Source organism: Aquarana catesbeiana, linkage group LG01, assembly GCF_042186555.1.
Source record: "Aquarana catesbeiana isolate 2022-GZ linkage group LG01, ASM4218655v1, whole genome shotgun sequence".
Classification (NCBI taxonomy): domain Eukaryota; kingdom Metazoa; phylum Chordata; class Amphibia; order Anura; family Ranidae; genus Aquarana; species Aquarana catesbeiana.
In genome coordinates this window covers 142,185,281-142,208,706 of record NC_133324.1, presented here as the reverse complement: position 1 = coordinate 142,208,706, position 23,426 = coordinate 142,185,281, and the positions used below count along the sequence as shown (strand labels likewise).

Genomic DNA, 23,426 nt, shown 5'->3' with positions numbered 1-23,426 from the left:
AGGTTCTGTGATATCTACCTTGATCAATGCAAGGAAGCCAGCTTCCAGAATGATTTATCATAGAGTCTGGAAAGCTTATGTAGCCTGGTGTGAATCCAGGGGTTGGCATCCCAGAAAATATGTGATAGGTAGAATTCTTGATTTTCTACAATCGGGGTTAGAGATGAAGCTGGCCTTGAGTACCATCAAGGGCCAGGTCTCGGCCTTATCAGTATTATTTCAACGGCCACTTGCTTCGCATTCTTTGGTCCGAAACTTTATACAGGGGGTGACGCGTCATAATCCTCCAGTTAGGGCGCCCCTAAACCCCTGGGACTTGAACTTGGTCCTGGCTGTGTTACAGAAACAGCATTTTGAACCAATAAGTCAGATTCCTTTGATCTTGTTGACAAGGAAGTTATTTTTTCTGGTAGCCATCTCTTCTGCTAGAAGAGTATCAGAATTAGCAGCCCTTTCCTGTAAGGAGCCTTATTTGATTGTACACAAAGATAGAGTGGTATTGCGCCCTCATCCTAGTTTTTTACCAAAGGTGGTTTCTGATTTTCATTTAAATCAAGACATTGTTCTGCCTTCCTTTTTTCCAGATCCCTGTTCTCCGGAAGAGAGATCACTACATTCGTTGGCTGTAGTAAGAGCAGTCAGGGCCTATCTCGATGCAACTGCTCAGATTCGCAAAACGGATGTTTTGTTCGTGCTGCCAGAGGGTCCCAATAGAGGACAGGCAGCGTCAAAAGCTACCATTTCTAAATGGATTCGACAGTTGATTATTCAGGCCTATGGTTTGAAACAGAAGATTCCTTTGTTTCAGATCAGGGCACATTCCACAGGGGCTATTGGTGCTTCTTGGGCGGTGCATCACCAGGCCTCTATGGCTCAAATCTGTAAGGCCGCAACCTGGTCTTCAGTCCATACATTCACCAGAGTCTATCAGGTGGATGTGAGAAGGCATGAGGATATCGCCTTTGGGCGTAGTGTGCTGCAGGCAGCGGTACAGGGTCCTCAGGTCTGATTGCACCCTACTTGGTCGTGGTTCCCCCCCCCCAGATAGCATTGCTCTGGGACATCCCATCAGTAATTACTGTGGCTCTGTGTCCCGTGATGTTCGAGAAAGAAAATAGGATTTTTTAAGACCGCTTACCTGTAAAATCCTTTTCTTTCGATGGACATCACGGGACACATACACTATATTGCTTGGCTACAAAACTGAGGTATCCCTGCAAAGGGAGGAGTTATATAGGGGGTTGAACTTCTGATAGGGTGTGCCAGTGTCCAATCACCAGTGATACCCTATATAACCCATCAGTAATTACTGTGGCTCTGTGTCCCGTGATGTCCATCGAAAGAAAAGGATTTTACAGGTAAGCTGTCTTAAAAAATCCTATTTTCTTGACATGTTTGACGGCTCTTGGCTTGCTACTAAGGACCAATTTTCCTTTTTTTGGGTGGAGACAAAATTTTATTGAATGCTTTTATTTTATGTGCTTTTAATGTTTTTTTTTTTCATGAGTTTTATTGTATAGTATCAATAGATTATAGTTCTTTGGAAGTGCACTGAACTATTTAAATTTGAGTTACTTTTGGTAAATATTGTTACTTTGTGCTAGCAGCTGCATAGCATTTGGATCACTAGAGCGGGCAAGGAAATTGCACACAAAATGATTTTATATATAATAAAACAAGAATATTTTATCTTTACAACGCTGCAGTTGGTGGGGTAGGATATAGTGGTACCATTAAAGTCCCAATTTGGGGGGGGGGGTTTTGTACCAAAGCTACAGTTATACTTTATTACCATTACAGAGTTTTCTAGATGGGTAGATAAAATTTACATCTGAAGTTAGAAAATCCAAAGTGCTATGTTCCTGATGCTCACCTGAGCCATCTTTCATCTGAGATGCTGGCCCACTGAACATGAGAATGTATCTGTACATGTGTAATGTGGCAGGTGGATATAGCAAAAGAAATAATTCTATGTTTGGTAAAGCCCAAAGTTTTGAGTTGCTATGAGAACACAAATAGAAAGGAAATCTTTCATTGCAGATGCTTGTTCCTGTGAAATCGCAGATCACTGCAACTGTCTTTAAAAGGAATTTCCCTCACGTTGGAAAGATATCCTTTAACTTCCTGTTAAGTGTACAGGACAGGGAGTGCAAGAGGAATCTCCCTGAGACACAAATGGCAGAAAAAAAAAAAATCCCTTTTTCTTTGTATACAGATCCGCTATTAATGCACTGACTTGGTATTTGTAACAGTAACATTTTTCAGGTATAAGATTTGCATGCTATTTTATTTTTGGTCACTTATTATTTTTCCACAACTTGATATTTGGGAACATCAGTGCGAAAGCCAAAATATGATCTTTCTAGAGTTTTTGAGAAGCCTTTTAACTAAATTGAGTAGCAGTTGCTATGGCATAAGCCTCAAGAATGCTGGATGGGCCACAAGATAAATTCATTAGCGCTAACCCTTAGATGAGAAATAGCATATCACAAAGCAGCAAAGGAAATGTGCTATTGACAAGAGCACATAGTCACCCCACTTATTGTGCAGCCTCGCTCAATGAACAGCTGTGCCGTACAGCCATTGAAACTTCATACCATACCTGTATGTGTGCTATTACCAAGAATTCAATTTTCCACTAGCTATTTTAACTGTCAGGTCTACCAGGGGACCTTTTTTTTAATACTGTATGCAAAATACCTTCAAGTCTCTAACTTTAACCTTCCCAGCTTTTCAACTGACCACTGGTTATTCCCAGGGCTGGCCTATGTTTTTGTTTATTCTGCCTGTGTTCAGCCTTCCTGTAGGCAGCAGTATAACCCTAAGGTTTGCGAATTCCTATGCCTATTTACGGACTCCCAAGAAAAGATTTTTATTATAAAGATTTTTTATTTTAGTACAAAAATCCTATTTTTCTACTCTGGATGTGGCTAACTAAGAAAATAAATTGTAAGACTTTGCACACCTTTCGTTTTGGTGCACCAGGAATATTTTAGCTGGTTACAACTGAATATTTATTTGTGTTTATTGCATACAAAAAGCATGAAAATGTACCCATGCACATTTAAAGTGTAAAAATGTATATTTAAAAGCTCATCCCACTATGGTAATATCCCTATGGGAAAGAGACCTAGGACCACTAATGGGGGATCGGTGGGAGGAAGCTATTCAGTCTATCCCTATTTGTTCTTTAAATGGATCTCAAAAAGTGTCTCAGCTATACATTATGCTCAGAGTAAGCTGCACCCCAGAAAAAGCTTCATGGGATGGGCAGATTAACGGACCCCTTGTGTGGTAGGTGCAGGCGGGCTCCTGGGGATCTTATCCATCTCCTCTGGCGTTGCCCGAAGCTCCATTGTTACTGGAGTGGGGTTCTTTCAACACTCAGTTGGGTGTTTCAGTCGACTGTACCTTTTTAGATTCGATCTGCTGTGTACTGGGCATCCTTGAAAATTGTTATGCCCTGTACACACGATCGGACATTGATCGGACATTCTGACAACAAAATCCATGGATTTTTTCCAACGGCTGTTGGCTCAAACTTGTCTTGCATACACATGGTGGCACAAAGTTGTCGGAAAATCCGATCGTTCTGAATGTGGTGACATAAAACACGTACGTCGGGACTATAAACGGGGCAGTAGCTAATAGCTTTCATCTCTTTATTTATTCTGAGCATGCGTGGCACTTTGTGCATCGGTTTTGTGTACACACGATCGGAATTTAACCGATCGGATTTTGTTGTCGGAAAATTTTATCGCCTGCTCTCAAACTTTGTGTGTCGGAAATTCTGACGGAAAAAGTCCGATGGAGCCCACACACGATCAGAATTTCCAACAACACAATCCGATCGCTTTTCTTTCGGAAAATCCGATCGTATGTACAGGGCATTAGAATTGCTTTTTCCCGGGCCCTATTCCAGGCCCGAAAGGTCATTCTAATCATCTTCACCACCCACGGTTACCTCCTGGATAACTCATATGAGAAATACTGTTGTTATGGAGCGGTACATTTTATTTACATTTTATCAGGGGGAGCTCAGGCAAGTTTGAGAGGCTTTGGACCCTTTGGCTCGATATGCCCAGATTATGCCCTAGGGAACTAGTAATGTCAAGAATTCTGCAATGCCCCACAGGTTGATTTTGTTCAGTGTATCTTGCACCAGGTGTGTTGTATGGCTGAGAAGGGATATGGATACTGTGGCACCTTGAAATAGGAGTATGTTGTGATGTGTTGCAATGCTAGATGCGGTATGTATATCTGCACATCTGTAATGGAAATGTATGTACACTGAAAGTAGTTTTTGTATTCAATAAAACTTTTTTCTGATTTACAAAAAAATATGTAAAAATGCAAATGTTTCAGATGCGCAAATGTGAATGGTCCCATATGGTGATTTTCATTGGACCTGGATGGTAAATAGGTTTTAACCAAAATTACATTTGTATGTAGTAGGACAGTCCAATCATATTGTCTGTTTTCCCTTTTACAGGGTACTCATTTCATTCAGCTGTGCTGTCAGAGAAACATTCCTCTCCTTTTCCTGCAGAACATTACAGGTGAGTGTTGCAGATGTTGCTGCTACATTGTATTATTATACCTGCTGCTGGTTTAGTTCTTTGTAACAAAGCCAAATGTCTTGGCTTACTATCATGATAAAAAAGCGTAATTTTAAAGGACATATGCAACCAGATATATAAAATTATTTACTAATGTATTCCATGAAAATACTTTTTTTTTTTTGCATTACAAGACCCCCAGCCAAAATCAGATTTTTAGTGGTAGAAGGGAAGTGCATGATAAGCTAGCAGCATAGGGCACTTGAGGCAATATTACTTCTGTAAGTTGGATCTCTATGTTAAGGCTCGTTTCACACTGGGGCGACTTGGGATCCGACTTGTACGCCCTCAAGTCGCCCCAAGTCGCCCCAGAAATAGTTTCAATGGGAGTGAACGCTAGCGTCTTAATAGACGCTACTGAAGTCGTTCCGACTTCAGAGCGTACTCCCTGTACTACTTTGATCCGACTTGGTAGGCGACCTGTACCATAGAAATCAATGGAAGTCGCCTCCAAGTCGGATCTCTCTGTAAAGTCAAGCGACTTTGCAGGGAAAACCCCTCCCTCCCCCCTCCCTCCCAGAGAGCTGATTGGCCACAGGCGAAGTCGCCTGTCATGGAGGTGACTTCAAGTCGCCTTGTAATTTGCTGAAGTCGCGTTGAAGTCGCGGTACAAAGTCGCGCTGAAGTCGTGTTGCCCCAGTGTGAACCGACCCTAAAGGTCACTGGTGGTCCAAAGAGAATGCAGGAGGTTAAGTATTGGAATGAGGTGTGCAGAACTATGTTCTCTGAATACATTCTCCCAAGGGCACATCTGGGATGTGTGGATGAAGAGACCATGTGCACATTGCTTTCCAGATCTTTTGCCAGGAAACAAAAAATCACATATGCACTTCAAGTGTGCATTTAACTATTTGAATGTAACATTTATATACCGGTATTTGCATATTCCTAATAGGCAGTAAGTGAGCTTTAAAACAACCTTTCTCTGACCCCTCTAGCTGCAGGGACTCTGGGGCAATGCACAGCAGAAGCCCTAAAGACCTTTAAAGTGTTACTAAACCCAGAACCTGCATTCACTATATCTGGTCTCCCACAGTACACAGAACATGGAAATGTAATTATTTTAGTAAATATAAACTGCTAAATACCTTTTTTTTATCATCAGCAGTATATAGCAGTCTTGTGACTTCTATCAGTGTCTGGTTAAAGCTTGTGGGAGGACTTTTCATTCTCCTCTGACTGTCCTATGAGGCTGCATGACCCCTGACCTCTGTCTGGACAGTGCTGATTGGCCCTGTGCTGATCACATGTACCATCCCAAGAAAAAAAAAACTCTCTAGCAATACACAACAAACTGAGCATATGCAGAGTGCCCCCAAGGCTCTGCTCTATTATGAGATGGATTTGGGACAGTGAATGAAGGGGAGGATCAGAGAAGACAGGATCTAACAGCCTTTTTACATAATGCGCAGGATTAACCCCTTAGGTTCCACAGTGAAAAAGTATAACAAAAAAACAAAATATATATATACAAGCATACTTTACTGCATATACAGGCTGATTTTACTGTTGTGGGTTCAGTAACACTTTTTAAAGCAGTTGTAAAGGTAGAAGGTTTTTTATCTTAATGCAGTCTATGCATTTAAGATAAAAAGCCTTCTGTATGTAGCAGCCTCCCCAGCACCCCCCTAACATTTACCTGAGCCCCATCTCTGTCCAGCAATGTCCATGAGTCCCTCAGCCATCCGGGACTTTCCCTCCTGATTGGCTGAGACACAGCAGCGGTTCCATTGGCTCCCGCGGCTGTTAATCAAAGTCAGTTAGCCAATCAGGAGAGAGAGGGGGCGGGGCCGAGCTGCAGCTCCGTGTCTGAATGGACACACAAAGCTGCAGCTCGGGTGCCCCATAGCAAGCTGCTTACTGTGGGGGCACTCGACAGGAGGAAGGGGCTAGCAGCAGCGAAGAGGGACCCGAGAAAAGGAGGATCCGACCTGCTCTGTGCAAAACCCCTGTACAGGGGCAAGTAAGTATAACATGTTTGGTATTTAAAAAGAAAAAAAAGACTTTAGTATCACTTTGTCTTTTCTCTCACCACTCAGCTCACCCTGTTCCAGGGGTAAAGGGGGAGCATGGAGGGCTAACATGCTGAGAGAAGGATTTGGATGACTTCAGTGCCTCTGTTGTGATCTTGTTACTGGTTTTTGTTTTTTCAAAATTTACCATCTTTTTTGCTTATTAAGCAAAAAACCCGGCTTACCTATTAGCATGTGTGGATGTGAAATTCCAGATCATTTTTGCATATAATATCGTGATGAATGACCTCCAAGAGAGGGATCTGTGACTCATCCTTGTCTTGTATATCCCCTTTTAAATTTTTACTTTACTCAATAGGATACCTGAAACAACGGTAATACCTATATGATTTTGTATATATCTTCACCAAGTCAACAATCTACTAGAGAGATTCCTCCTTTTGTACAAATGACTTTCTGGATTTATGAGGACTAGCAAAGTCACTTCAACTCAAGTGTTGCCAGCTGTGGTTAATGTTAGAGAGATTTTCCATTATTTCCTATCCTTTCAACCCCCATGTTGCTTCACAACAATAAAATCATTCCTATTTTTGCATCCTTACTGCTCAGAGAGAGAGACAGGTCAATTGCTGATAATCATGTGATAAAAGGGTTCAATACTGTACAGGACCACACTGAAAATCTTGTTCAGTTTGGCTACATAAAACTCAGTTATAGATAAAATGAGGATGCTGTGTGACTTCAGCACAGCGACAATGGGGGATATTTACAAAAGGCAAATCCACTTTGCACTGCAAGTTCACTTGAAAGTGCACTTAAAAGTGCAGTCGCTCTAAATCTAAGGGGTAGATCTGAAATGAGTGGAAGCTCTGCTGATTTTATCATCCAATCATGTGCAAGCTAAAATGCTGTTTTTTATTTTCCTTGCATGTCCCCCTCGGATCTACAGTGACTTTAATTCCAAGTGCACTTGCAGTGCAAAGTGGATTTGAATTTAGTAAATAACCCCCTATGACTCTAATTTACTAAAGGAGTAGATCATGTTCACTTTTAAAGTGAATTTATGCTTATTTTAATTACTGTCTAATTAATAACAAAAACAAAGGTATGAGGGATCGAGTGACCACAGAAGTGGTTGTCAATAGCCCACGTTTTGTGGCATTCTCTTTTTTTTTTTTTTAATTCCTTTTATTTGGTTTTAGGAAGGTGAGTAGTACAAAACCAAACCTTGGGGCATTCCCTGGATAGAGGTAATACAAAACAAAAAGAACAGTCTAAAACTAAAGTCTGCTCAGCTATATGAAGGATAAGGCAGCAGAATCAAACATGAGATAAGTCATCTCTACAACATTCAGTAACTAAAGAGTAAGGCATCCAAAAACAGGAGAAAGGCAACATAAACATCCAGCCTGGCAATGGTTAATGCTACATAGATCAATTATGTCTTTGAACAATAGATAAGGTCAAATGCCCAAAAAGTTATAGAGAAACCAACACTTTTATGATGTGGCGGTGGAGGGGGAATCAAGCCAAAGAGCCCATACCTTTTGGGGGACACCCACAAAAGGCAATTGTTGCTTTATATTGGGGTACCACATTAATTAAGAATTTCCAGAAGTTTAAAGTTGGGGGCCTCCTTGGATTTCCATTTCAGGGTCGTGCATAAAAAAGCAATAAATCAGTAAGGGTAATGAGTGCCTGGCCCGAGGGCCCACCAGGCCAAACAAACAAACATTAACACTAAAGGGGACCTCAACCGTAGTCAAGCAATAAATTGGGGAATGTTTGAACTTTCAGGCATGTCCAAAAGGTATGTTTGAAATCAGATTCAACAGCACAGCTCTAACGGGGGTGGGGGGTGGGGGGGTATATTCTGTGTAGCCTATGCAGTGTCAAATTAAACTAGGCGATGGTGGGGGTGGGGAGGGTCCAGATGTAGAGTTGGCCAGCATGGAACAAATTCTAGAGGGTAGTATTTTGGGAATTAGTGGTAGGTTGACTAAAGCGCTTAAACCCATAGTAAGTACAGTAATAAGTCCTATTTGCAACCTCAGAACACCCAATAAGGAGATAGTATGTGACCGTTCAAAACTGCGTGGCTTGTTCACTAATGCAAGGAGTCTGGTGGACAAGATGGGAGAACTAGAGCTGCTATTGTACAAGGAGAATTTAGATTTTGTGGGAATTTCAGAGACTTGGTTCAACAGCTCTCATGATTGGCTGGCAACCATTCAAGGGTTACTCCCTATATCGCAGGGACAGAGAGGGTAAAAAAAAGGGGGGAGGGATATGCCTGTATATCAGAAAGGATGCACAGGTGAATGTGAGGTACGACATCACAAATGGAGGAAGGGAGAAGGTGGAATCCTTATGGGTAGAGCTTTAAAGGGAGGAAACCAAGGGAAAAGTAATACTGGGAGTATGCTATAGGCCCCCTAACCAGAGGAGGAGGGGGAGGCAGACCTCCTATTACAGTTTGGAATGGCGGCAAGGATGGAAAGTGATGTCATAATGGGGGATTTTAATTATCCAGACATAGACTGGGCGGAAGGAACGGCACATTCATTTAAGGCTCTCCATTCCCTAAATGTCTTACAGGACAATTTCATGGGTCAGATGGTAAATGCACCAACAAGGAAAAATGCATTACTTGACCTACTGATTACTAACAATACAGACCTGATCACAGATGTGGAAATACGGGGCAAATTAGGAAATGGTGACCGCAGGTCAATTTAGTTTTAATATAAATCACACAAATGGGAAACATAAGGGGACTAGAAAGACACTGAATTTCAAAAGAGCCAACTTCCATAAACTATGCTCCTTGCTAGAAGATATTAATTGGGATAAAATCCTAGGAACAAAGAACACTGAGGAAAAATGGGCGTGCTTTAAGAACATATTAAATAAGGGTTTTAGCCAGTGCAAATTTAAAAGAGCTAATAAAAGTCCTGGGTGGCTTAACTCCATTGTAAAAATGCATATAAAAGCAAAGGAGAAGGCCTTAAAAAAAAAAAAAAAACATGGCTGAGTGATCATTGTCAGCATTCCAAATTTACAAAGAATGTAACAAGAAATGTAAGTGTAAAATCAGGGCAGCTAAGATAGAACACGAAAAGCACATAGCTAGGGAGAGTAAAATAAATCCCAAGAAATTCTTTAAGTATGTAAATAGTAAAAGAGGGAGATCAGATCATATTGACCCCATAAAGAATGATGAAGGGAATCTGGTTACAAAAGACGGAGAGATGGCAAAGGTATTGAATTTATTCTTCTCCTCAGTCTTCACGAGGGAAACGGGGGGCTTCAGTAACCAAGACTGCAATGTTTATCCTCATGACGCGTCACAGGAAGCACAGAGGATAGAATTAGAAATAGATTTCAAAAACGTAACATTAATTAGTCACCGGGACCAGATGGCTTACACCCGAGGGTCCTTAAGGAACTCAGTCAAGTAATTGCCAGACCATTGTTCCTTATTTTTAAGAACAGTCTACTGACTGGTATGGTACCAGAAGATTGGAGAAAAGCAAATGTAGCACCAATATTTAAAAAAAGGACCAAGATACATCCCTGGGAATTGCAGACCAGTTAGCCTACGTCAATAGTTTCCAAGCTTCATTAATCCATGCTGATTAGCAGTAATCAGCATGGATTCATGAAGAATCATTCTTGCCAAACTAGTCTATTAACCTTCTATGAGGAGGTAAGTTGCCATCTAGATAAAGGAAGGCCCGTAGACGTGGTGTATCTGGATTTCGCAAAGGCATTCGATGCGGTTCCACATAAACATTTACTGTACAAACTAAGGTCTGTCAGCATTGACCATAGGGTGAGTACATGGATTGAAAATTGGCTACGGGGCGAGTTCAGAGGGTAGTGATAAATGGGGAGTACTCGGGTTGGGCCAGTGTGGAAAGCGGGGTCCCCCAGGGTTCTGTCCTGGGACCAGTCCCATTTAATTTATTCATAAACGATCTGGAGGATGGGATAAGCAGCTCAATTTCAGTTTTTGCGGACAATACTAAGCTAAGCAGGACAGTTTCTCTGCAGGATGTGAAAACCTTGCAAGAAGATCTGAACAAATTAATGGGGTGGGCAACTACATGGCAAATGAGGTTCAATGTAGGACAATGTAAAATAATGCAAATGGGTAGCAAAAAACATGAATGCAATCTACTCAATGGGGAGAGAACCTCTGGGGGAATCTAGGATGGAAAAGGACCTGGGGGTCCTAGTAGATGAAAGGCTCAGCAATGGCATGCAATGCCAAGCTGCTGCAAGCAAAGCCAACAGAATTTTAACATGCATTAAAAAGGGAATTAACTCCAGAGATAAAACGATAATTCTCTCGTTCTACAAAACTCTGATCCGGCCGCACCTGGAGAATGCCTTCCAGTTCTGGGCACCAATCCTCAGGAGGGATGTGCTGGAACTGGAGAGAGTCCAGAGAAGGGCAACAAAGCTATTTAAGGGACTAGAGGATCTCGGCTACAGGGAAAGACTGCAAGCACTGAACTTATTCTCTCTGGAGACTAGACGCTTGAGAGAGAATATGATTTCAATGTACAAATACCGTACTGGTAACCCCACGATAGGGATAAAACTCTTCCGTAGAAAGGGAATTTAAAAAGAGACGCGGGAATTCACTAAAATTAGAAGAGAAGCGGTTAAACCTTAAACTGCATAGAGGGTTCTTTACTGTAAGAACAGTAAGGCTGTGGAATTCTCTTCCACAGGCAGTGGTTTTCAGCAGGGAGCATAGATAATTTAAAAAAAACCTAGATAGGCACCTGTGCGACCATAACATACAGGGATATATAATATAATGCTGACATAAAAACACACAGGTTGGACTCGATGGACTTTTGTGTCTTTTTTCAACCTCACCAACTATGTAACCGTAAATAAACCCTGTGTAACAATTTGCATTGAAAATTTATAATCCCATAGATCTTCCCAGTCCTTGTAATCAATATCTGGAGCATCTGTTTGCCACGTGGAACGGATAGATTCTATGCCAACATGTGCTGAGGAGAGCTTTATGCAGCATAGACAATGGCTTGGACAGGGAGTCGTCCTGAAGTATACTTTCCACGTCAGAGGTTATCACATCAATCGGCGAGGCTACAAATTGGGAATGATGGGTGTGACGAAGCTGCGGATATCTGAAGAAATGGGCCCTTAAGAAGGGAAGATGTGTTTACATGTTTACTTTAACTCTTTCGCTGCCAGGTCCGTATAGCGTATGAACCTACAGCACTGCTTACAGCTGGCCAGGTCCTTACACCATTTGGACCTGCATTCCTCTTTTGCTATAAGCTCATGGTCACTTCAGTGACCATGAATGTACTGTATATTAGAACTGTTCAGCAGACCCTCCCACCAGTTGCAGCTACTGTCCGGGAGATCGGTGAGTCTGTGACTGTCAGGATGAAGAGCGGGGGGCTGGTAAACATGTTTACTGGCCCCTTTTCTTTCCTGAAAGAACAAAGTCATCGGTAGCAATCACTGTTCATTCATCACTGACACATAATAAGCATTGTTTATGGTTATGTCAGGTTCTGAATGAACAGGAGTCTCTGTACAGCCTCCCAATTCATTCATCTACAGTGCAGCTCAGGCTGCATAGAAAGGGACTGTCTTCAATTTCTTTCTGCAACGCCACTACTAAAGCACTGTTTTGGAGGTTGTCAGGAAGAACCACTTAGCACAACGGGCGACCCAGGAGATCAACACTTCCGCAAGTGTCAGTTTCTCAGCAGACTTGGTGGGGGAAAATTCCTTTTGAACAAGTGGTGTTTTACATCACAGGCAATGAGGCAGGAAGGTGAGCATTTACAGTACATCCTCCTTTTTGAAGTTTTTTTTTTTGTTTTGTCAATTTTTTCATATATTTGACAGGGTTGCTTTAAATTATTAAAATTTTAGTCTTTATAATGCTATTAAAAATCTTATTGAATATGTTACTTGAAGTGTATGTTAACCCAAAAAAAAAATGGATCCTGCTCCTTGAAAGCATGTTATATGATGCTGAGCCCTGACAACGTGGTCAGTTTGCGTGCCTTCTTCATCCGCAGCCCTGCTGTCTCTCCTCGCTGCTCCTGTGTCCTCCTCCCCCCTCCCCTCCCTGCGTGTCGGCTACTGTGTTAGGGTCCGCCCCCGCTCTGCCTTTTAATGATATGTCCTCCTGTGTGTGTTGTATACAAAAAAAAAGGCATATATACCTTATCTGTGAGCGCTGATCAGCGGTCACGTGATGCGCCGGCTCTCTCCGGGTCTCTCCTCCTCTCCAGACTGACGTCAGCAGGGAATCTGGGCTCCTCCCGCTGCATCTGTGAGATGGGGAGAGGAGAGATATGGCGCGTCACGTGACTGCTGATTAGCGCTCACAGATAAGGTATATACGGCTTTATTTTTTTTATATACAACACACACAGGGGGACATATCCTTATAAGGCAGAGCGGATATTATAAAGTACATGATGTGGTAAACAAACCCTTTAATCTACAATAACTGAGTAAACAGCATGGCCTATTTATAAATTTTACACTGTGGGTCTCAGATTTTTAAAAGCATCGAAGTATATTACATTATCTAGCAACTCATTTAGATACAGCCTCTCAAAGCCACTTCTGTTACTAGACGCTCTCATTAGAATTTTATGCAGGCAGAGTCTATTACGATCTGTTTTTAGAGATGGAAAGAGAATGTGTACCAAATGTTACCATTCACTCTAAAGAACTTCCTCTAAAGTATTTTAACCACTTCTGCTCCGGAAAGTTTTACACCCTTAATGACCAGAGCACTTTTTACAATTTGGCACTGTTAATTAACTGGTAATTATGCGGTTATGCAATACGGTACACAAACAAAATTTGTGTCCTTTTTTTTCCCCACAAATATAGCTTTCTTTTGGTGGTATTTTTTTACCTTTGGGATTTTTATTTTTTGCAACATAAATACTATTTTATACTTTCTATAAACTCAATTTTAGTCATACATTTAGGCTAAAATGCATTCACCCGCATGTCTTGGGTAAAAATTCAATAAGTGTATATTTATTGGTTTGCACAAAAGCATCTACAAACTATGGTACAATTACAGGAATTTACGCAGCTTTTAGTTTATGATTGAGATGATCTCATTTCTTGAGGTGCTAAAAGGTATTTGCTGAGAGGCATGTTGAGCCCATTGAATATTTAATTTTTCTGTCACAAGTGATTGAAAAAGGACTAAAAAAAAGTGTGTGTGTGTGTGTGTGCGTGTGTGTGTATGTATATGTGTATATATGTATAATATATATATATATTTATTTTTACACAAAGTTGTCACTGAAATTATATATTGCTCAAACATGCCATGGGTATATGTGGAATTACACCCCAAAATACACTCTGCTGCTTTTCCTGAGTACGGGAATACCACATGTGTGAGACTTTTTGGGAGCCTAGCCGCTTGCAGGACTCCGAAAACCAAGCACCGCCTCCAGGATTTCTAAGGGCGTAAATGATTGATTTCACTCCTCACTACCTATCAGTTTTGGAGGCCATGAAATCCCAATATAGCACAACCCCCCCCCCCCCCCCAAATGACCCCATTTTGGAAAGTAGACACCCCAAGCTATTTGCTGAGAGGCATGTTGAGTCCATGGAATATTTTATAGTTTGCCACAAGTTTCGGGAAAACTACAATTTTTTTTTTACACAGTTGTCACTAAATGATATATTGCTCAAACATGCCATGGGTATCTGTGAAGTTACACCCCAAAATACATTCTGCTGCTTCTCCTGAGTACTCCTGCAGGTCTCATTTTTGTCACAAAATGTTGAACTTTGGGGGAAAAAAAAAATTTTCTTTTTCTTTCTTCATTTTCCAAAACAAATAAGATCTGCAAAATACTCATCATGCCTCTTAGCAACTACCTTGGAGTGTCTACTTTTCAAAAAGGGGTAATTTTGGGGGGGTTTTGTGCTATCTTGGCAGTTCATGGCCTCCAAAAACTGTGATAGGTAGTGAGGAGTGAAATCAACAATTTACGCCCTTAGAAAGCCTGAAGACGGTGATTGGTTTTCAGGGTCCTGTACGCAGCTAGGCTCCCAAAAAGTCTCACACATCTGGTATCCCCATACTCAGGAGAAGCAGCAGAATGTATTTTGTGATGTAATTTCACATATACCCATGCCATGTGTGAGCACTATATCATTTAGGGACAACTTTGTGTATGAAAAAAAAATTGGAAATTTCCCGAAACTTGTGGCAAAATATAAAATATTCCATGGACTCAACATGCTTATCAGCAAATAGCTTGGGGTGTCTACTTTCGAAAAAGGGGTCATTTGAGGGGGTTTGAACTGTCCTGGCATTTTATGCACAACATTAGAAGCTTATGTCACACATCACCCACTCTTCTAACCACTTGAAGACAAAGCCCTTTCTGACAGTTTTTGTTTACATGAAAAAAATATATTTTTTTGCTAGAAAATGACTTTGAACCTCCAAACATTATATATATTTTTTTAAAGCAAAGGCCCTACAGATTAAAATGGTGGATGTTGCAATTCTTTTTTCACACAGTATTTGCGCAGCGATTTTCAAATGCAATTTAAAAAATACTTGATACTTAATGCACTAAAACACACTATAGTGCCCAAACGCTTGATAAAATATAATAGATGATCTTATCCCAAGTACATAGATACCAAACATGACATGCTTTAAAATTACGCTCAACCGTGCAGCGGCACCAAACTACATACATTTTAAAAGCCTTTGCAGGTTACCACTTGAGATTTACAGAGAAGGTCTACTGCTAGAATTACTGCCCTCGATCTGACGTTCACGGTGATAACTCACATGCATGGTACAATTGCTGTTTACATACGACACAAGTCGGACATTTGCGTTCACCTTTGTGCACAAGCACAAGGGGTGCTTTAATTAATTTTTTTTATCATTTTCATTATTATCACAGGGAATGTAAATATCCCCTATGATAGCAATAGGTAGTGACAGGTACTTTTTTTTGAAAAATGTGGGGTCTATTAGACTCTAGATCTCTCCTCTGCTCTCAAAGCATCTGACCACACCAAGATCAGTGTGATAAGATGCTTTCCCAATGTCCCAATGGCGCTGTTTATATCCGGTGAAACAAAGTCATGAAATGCTCGTAGCTTCTGGTTTCATAAGCCATAGAGATGATTGAAGCCATTCTGGTCTCCGATCAGCTCTATGGTCAGCTGGCGGAACCACTAGCTGCATTCTCTGGTTCCCTGGTGGGACATGAGAGCCAGCGAAAACAATGGAAGACGGGGGGCGGGGGTGTTCCCTCCCACTGCTTGTAAAAGCAGTCTAGTAGCTAATAAGCCACTAGGATTGCTTTTACATGAAAGCTGACCGCCGACTGTGGTGAAATCACCTCCTACAGCGCTGGAGTCACGGATTTACGCATTGTGAGAGCAAACCATGTTGCTGTCAAAATAAATAAATCCGTGCTGCAGCTGAATGGCGTACCTGCAAAGCAAATAATGGTTAACAATAAAACACAGTAAAATTACAGTATAACAGTAGGACATGCCTGCAAAGCAAACACAATAAAACACAGTACCAATAAAACATTACATTATATCATAAATCACAGTAACAGTATAACAGTAGAATGACATACCTGCAAAGCAAACACGATAAACTAGCATAAAAAAAATAGCATAAAAATAGCATAAAATACAGTAAAACAGAGCAGAAAAATAGAGAGAGAGGAATAATAAAATAACTATTTTTGGCTTTTTTTTTTTTTATATTAACATTTTTATTTTTTTTTTTTTTTTCCTTCTTTTTTTTTTACACTTTTTTATTGTAACTTTGAACGTTCTAGCTTAGGGTCTCTCAAAATGCAATTGCCATCTAGCCTCTCTTTTGTGAAAGTGTGCCCTAGGACTGTGCCGTGCTGTACTCTATTCTAATATTCCACTAGTGCAGTGGTTCTCAACTCCAGTCCTCGGGACCCACCAACAGGCCAGATTTTAAGTATTACCTTGGGGAGATGCAGACTAGAATACTGCAATCACTGAGCAGCAAGTGATATCACCTGTGATGTATTTCAGCTATCTTGCAAACCTGGCCTGTTGGTGGGTCCTGAGGACTGGAGTTGAGAACCACTGCACTAGTGTGTGTTAACGACGGAAACAGTCCCCGATGCAGAGACCAGGTTGGACAGGACACAAGGGACAATAATAGTGGGTGACACGCCTATATCCGAGCTTGTTACAGACACTGCTTTTTGTTTGGGGCGCTCGTTGGGAAGGGGTACATCCCGAAAATGGCTGTCATGCAGCCGGCTCACTGGATCTGGATTGTGAATTTGGGCCACAGCACCTGCTGGATAGAGAAGGGCTGCGATGACCTCTTCCTGGAATTTTAGGAAGGATCCAGTTCGTCCAGACGCTTTGTATAGCGTTGAGCAGAGCCAATTGGAATAAGTATACAGACACTTTTTTATACCAGCGTTTGGCCTTACAGGCAACTAAGTATGGCGCCATCATCTAGTCGTTGAAGTCCACCCCTCCCATTTTACGGTTGTAGTGGTGGACACAGAGGGGCTTCTTAACAACTCCAGTCACTGTAGGAATTTGGACTGCCGTGTCTGGGTGAATGGAAGACAGAACAAAAACATACCATTTGTGTCCTTCCATCTCACTGCAAGTAACTCATTGGACCTCAAGCAGGCTCTCTACCCCAGACTAAGTTGGGCATTTACAAGCCTTTGGTGGAAGCCCCGATGATTAGATCGTATGGTGCCACATGCACCAATTACTGATTGAAAGAGGTGTCTAAAAAGTGGCACGCTTGTCCTCACTTCGACAGGACATATACTAAAAAGTGGCACGCTTGCATAAAAATTGTCCACGTATAAATGTTACCCCTTTCCGAATAAGGGTGACACCAAGTCCCAAGCAATCTTGCCGCTGCTCCCTATGTAGTCTGGGCAATTGAGGGGCTTCAAGCTGCTATCTTTTCCCTCGTAAACCAGAAAACTAAGTATATAGTCTATTGCCCTGTCACAGAGCTTATACATCTTGACCCCATATCTGGCATGCTTGCTGGGGAGATATTGTTTGAAAACAAGATGGCCAGAAAATTTTAATCAGGCGCTCATCAATGCAGACATATTGATCAGGGATAAACAAGGCTGCAAATTTTTTGCTGAAGTGGTTTACGAGGGGCCTAATTTTATGCAGCACATCGTGTTCAGGGTCACCCCGAGTTTGTCATTGAAATGCATAAACCGCAATATCTGCTCATACCTAGCCCTGGCCATGGCAGCAGAGAACACGGGCATATGGTGAATTGGGTCAGTGGACCAATATGACCGCAACTCACTCCTTTTAGTAATGCCCATGTTGAGGAATAGGCCCAGAAAGGTCCTAAATTCGGGAACTGTTATAGATTTCCAGCCAAATTGTCTGACAAGGGGTGAATTTGGGCAATGAATTGACCAGCGTATAAATTGCAAAAAAAAAAATTCCAGGGGCGTTAAATTTGCTGGGGCACTACTTTTGCTAGCCACTACAGCAGCTTAAACTGCACTTATGGGACCCGTCAAGTCACCAAGTGATACTGCAGTGCTGGTTTGTCTATGACCAGGGTGTACTAGGCCGCTGGTGCTTGCCAAGTCTTGAGCGGCACCAGTACTGACACTCTGCTGCATACAAGTATCATGCGGTTGTTACACCTTAGCAACAGAAGAACGGGGTCGGGTACACCTGACCTTATCAGGGACCCATTCTCATTCGTCAGAGCTGTCAGGGTGCCACTCGCTACAGGTTCAAATACTAAGCCTGAATCTGACAGTGAGGACTCGCTCTCATCTGTCATGCTCAGCATCCTGTAGGCCTCTTCACTAGTGTAACTTTCGTTTTGACATTTTGGCCACTAAATTTATAGGTAAGTAGTGCGACTCACAGGTAAGAGCACCTGGTTGTCAGAGGTCTGTTGTACCGCTACAAAAAAATGAATTGTTAGTGATAGCAGGGATCAGGCCTGACTCTGCTAACACTGCAGATTTGGGTGATGTGTTTTGTAAGTGACAGTGATCTATTAATACTGCACTTGGGTGGACTAGGCAGAGATTCTAAGCGCAGGTGCTGGCAGGTGGCTGGGCTGATTCTGCTAATGCTGCGTTTTTGGGAACACTATACTACTGGGGACGCTAGTATAGATCTGAACAGATCAGATATTGATCCGTCCAGACACCCTTCTAGTAAAGTAAGTGGTATGGTGTGTGCGTGTGTGTTGGTGCTACTGGCAATCAAAGGGTTAAAATCTGAAGCTGTCTGGGATTGTCACTAACTAACGCTAACACCTAATCTGACGTTGACACCAATTAGCTAACGTCACACGTGACACTAACATCAGAAAAAAAAATCTGTACACTGGGGGGGTGATCAAGGGGTTAAACCTTTATTAGGGTATATATATGGGGGGATACCCTAAACCTATCTGGGCCTACCACTAACTACCCTAACGCTGATTAGTGTTACAAGTGACACCAGTACAGTGAAAAATAAAAAACATGAAAACTGCACTTGGTGACACTGTAACAGAGAGTGACAGGGAGTGAAAGGGTTAACTGGGGGGGGAGGGGGCGATCAGGGGGTGAAAATATGTGCCTACGTGTACTGGTGTTAGTGTAATGTTGGTGTACTCACTGTGAGATGCTTCTCTCGCCACACACTAGAACCGAAAGGGCTCCAGGACGGGAGATTGCATTACTTCCTATGCCTGTGTTTACGCTACACAGGCAGAGGACATTTGTCCATTGGTCAGAACTGATCAGCAGGTCCAGGCCATAAATCATTGGCGTGGACCTGATGAGTGATCGGTTCTGAACCGTGTCGGATCGCCGTGGAGACAGCGGGGGAGCGCGCGAATCACGTACCTGTACGTGATTTAGGGCAGCCCAGAACTGGTTAAGTGGAAAACTCCAAAAATCACTACAGAGATGTCTTTTAGGTGGCTGTAGTGGTGGTTTTGTGGCCACAAACTTCCAAGTTATATGCCTCCTTCTATGGGCAGTGGGTGGAGACTATTAGTGAGCCTGACGTAATGCAGTGCATCAAAGATGGCATCCAACATACACAATGACTATGCACGCATAATAAATTGGGGAGGCTTTCGGGTACCAACAACACTTGGGTGATTATAGATTTGAATGGAGACTGCATTGCGTTGTTGGCACGGCACCAGAAATCTATTAGTATATGAAAGTTTTCACAGAAGAATTTACATTTTTGCTTGGGGAAACATTGTTACCCTAGGGCAGGGGTCGATATCCCCCAGCATGTAGCCACATTTATGCCAGCATGTGAGGAATGCCTGGGGCACCCTCCTCCCACGTGTCAGCAAAGCCGGCTGCCAGTTGCGACTGGATACACAGAAAGGAACACGGCTGGAATGATGGCTAGATGTAGGAGGTGGTGCCATGCACCCACCCCCCGTGGTGCAAGAAGTGGGGTGATATGAGGTGTGATGTGTAGGAATTGGGGCTGATCTGAAGTGTGATGGTGCCAGAATTGTGACTGGTCTGAGATGTGAAGGTGCAAGAATTGGAGTCATGTGAGGTGTGATGGTGCAGGAATTGGGGGGGATCTGAGGTGTGATGTGCAGGGGTGATCTAAGGTGTGAAGGTTCAGGAGTTGGGGCTGATATGAGGTGTGAAGATGCAGGAATTGGACTGATTTTGTGAAGGGTCAGGAGTTGGGGCTGATCTGAGGTGTGATGGTGCAGGAATTGGACTGATTTGAGGTGTGAAGGGTCAGGAGATGGGGCTGATTTGAGGTGTGATAGTGCAGGAATTGGGCTGATTTGAGGTCTGAAAGGTCAGGAGTTTGAGCTGATTACCATCAACCTGCATATATTCAACACAATTTGTTGCAAACTTTCAAGAGAACTGAATATACGAAGGCCAAATGAACATTCTATGTGTAATGTAATGCTCTTGCCTCTCTGTCTGAATTATTTTTCTTCGCTTCTGTTAATGGACAAGAGGTCTTGTGCCTAAATGCCCAAAAATGCAGCTTGTCCTATAATCTGAGAATGTGCTGATCTGCAGTGCATCAATGTGAACTACCTTATAGTAATGAATAGATTTTTCACTGAATGGCGTTTTTATGCAGTAAAATGCATGTGTTTCACTACAGGAAAAAAGGATGACTATTCACAGTTGAAGGCATCCTCCAGTACCATTAACACTTCTTTGCCTCTTCCTTCACATATTGAAGTTGTTTTGCAGTAAATTACCTCCCTGTGTCATATCTCTCTTCAGCTCAAATCTCCCCCCATTATGGTGTGACTGTTCCACATGTTACCAACTTGGACATCTTAGGCTGCATCTTCTAAAATACAAAGCAGGACAGCCATATCATGCGACATGAAATTTAGGCTACAATTTATTTTGTATAAGTGAAGATCTTAATGCCCTGGGGTTTTTCTACTGATATATTTGGTACCCTGACTTCTGCTTTATATTACACAAGCTGAAAATAAATAATGCCATTGTAACATCAGCAATGAATCTACTTCTTTCAGGTTTCATGGTTGGACGTGATTATGAAGCTGGTGGAATAGCTAAGGACGGAGCCAAAATGGTGACAGCTGTAGCCTGTGCCAATGTCCCCAAAATTACTGTTCTTATTGGAGGCTCTTATGGGGCAGGAAATTATGGAATGTGTGGCAGAGCTTACAGGTCAGTGTCCTTTTATCTAGAATACCTTCACTGTATAGAATGGTATGTATCAAATTAAAGTGGGGTTCCACTCAAATTTTTAACTTAATCTTACCCCCTTCAGTTAATTGCATAGATGTTCAAATGCCGCAGGAAAATTTTTTTATCGCTGTAATTACCTTTATATTGTACTTTATTGTGGCACTTCCTGTCTCTCCTCCCATGGGAGTAGGCGTGTTTATTGCCTTTCCCCGGCGCCGCACTGTCTCCTGGGAGCTTAGTGTCAGGCTTCCCAAGATTCAGTGCGGGAACAATGATCATGCTTGTGAACAAGCTGTGAATGAACAGCATTCACCGCATCCAGGAAATCAATGCTTGTGGGCTTCACATGCCCACAAGCAAGATGGAAACAGCCAGCATCACATTTTTAAAGTTATTCTTCAGTACAAAAACAGACAGAGGTGGAAATATTACACCCAAACTGTGAGTATTATTTTGGGATTAGCAAAGTGTCTTAATGACCTAAAAAAAAAAAAAAAAAGATTGGTCGCCGGACTCCCACTTTAAGCTCTCATTATATTGTCTGGTAAGCAGTGTCATACTGTAAATTGCAAACTGCTGGCTTTTGTTTGGCGTTTTTATCCACTCACTGGGGAGGAGATGCAAATGGATTTCTTGTGCAAAACATGCACAGTTTACTAAATTGTATGGAAAATGTATCCAGTATAGTTGCCATTTCAAACTGTCCAAAAATGTGTAGAAAATTAGGAATGAAACTGTAAAGCTGATAAATGAAGAGGAGAAGCTCAAAAGCATTCTTAACCACTTGCCAACCGTGGCAATTTTTAAATTTTTTTGCATACAAGTAAAAATCAGCATTTTTTTTGCTAAAAAATTGCTTAGAACCCCCAAACATCATATATTTTCTGAAGCAGAGTCCCTGGAGAATAAATTGGTATATGTATTTTTTTCATGCGATATTCAAATTCGTTTTATCAAACACTAATTTTCAGGAAAAAATACACTTTTAGTGCACACAAACACAATATAATACCTAGTTTTTGGTAAAATTTTAAATCTGATGTTGCATCGAATAAATAGATACCAAATATGTTAAGATTTAAAACGACGGTATCTAAAATTGTCCATAGGTGATGCTTTAAAAGCCTTCTTTACAGGTTATTAATTTAGAGTTGAACACAAGCTCTGGCTCTAAAATTATTGAAGTCACTTGAAATTTGTGGCTATACCTCATGTGTGGTGCAATCACAGTTTACATATGTGTGCCAAACCCACATGCGCATTTTTGCATTTGTGTGTAATCACAGGGTGATGGAGGGTACTTTTACATTTTTCTAAAAAAAAAGTTATTCATTTTTAACATTTTATTTTACGCTGGTCTTTTTTTTTATCATTTATTTATTTATTTATATTGCATGGATGTTTGGGGTCATTTGGTTAGAAGGGACTGAAGTCAAAAACAGTCAGGTAGCTTGTATTTCTCAGTACAAGTTTATTGTAATGGTCTGAACTGATAAGGTTTCCAGGCTGTATGTGTGGGCATTCAAAGCAAATATTTTTTATTTTATTTTTATTCTTTGAAGGATAAAGTAATTTGTTAAAAACAACTGTAACATGCATGTCCAGTCAAGTGGAATTTTGGGTCTTCAGAGACCCAATCAGGGATTTTTTTTTATGATTGCCCAGGCAGCCCAGGCTACTATACTCCTCTTCGGTCTAGAGTTTTCCCCCATAATACCTCTTCTCCACCACAAGATGCCCTTGGTCTCCATGGTTAAACGATGTCCTATGACTCAGAAGATTGAGGGCATTATGTGCTCACCCCCATGGGAGTTTTAACAGCACCTTTTATTTGCAGTGTACTGATGCAGCATGGCACTGCTGTTATCACATCACTGCTGCTCTCTACATCAGTGGCATCAAATGACTGAACTGGAAATATCTGAAAAAGGTAAGTATATAAAAAAACCAAATGGCAAAAATACACACAAGGGGGAGGTGGTGGGTCATTCATGGAGCCAGAATTTGAGCTTTTAAAGAAAACCGTATCATTTGAAAATCTAATTGAATAAATGTGCTTATTTTTT

General features: G+C 41.6%; 1 protein-coding gene across 1 annotated transcript in view; it reads left to right on the top strand.

Moving 5' to 3' along the window:
* MCCC2 (methylcrotonyl-CoA carboxylase subunit 2) overlaps positions 1-23,426 on the top strand; it is a 177,473-nt gene that overhangs the window by 125,449 nt on the left and 28,598 nt on the right. Inside the window, exons 13-14 of the mRNA XM_073624396.1 lie at positions 4,493-4,559; positions 21,183-21,339. Coding sequence (XP_073480497.1) covers positions 4,493-4,559; positions 21,183-21,339 — 224 coding nt within the window. The remainder of the gene's footprint in view (positions 1-4,492; positions 4,560-21,182; positions 21,340-23,426) is intronic.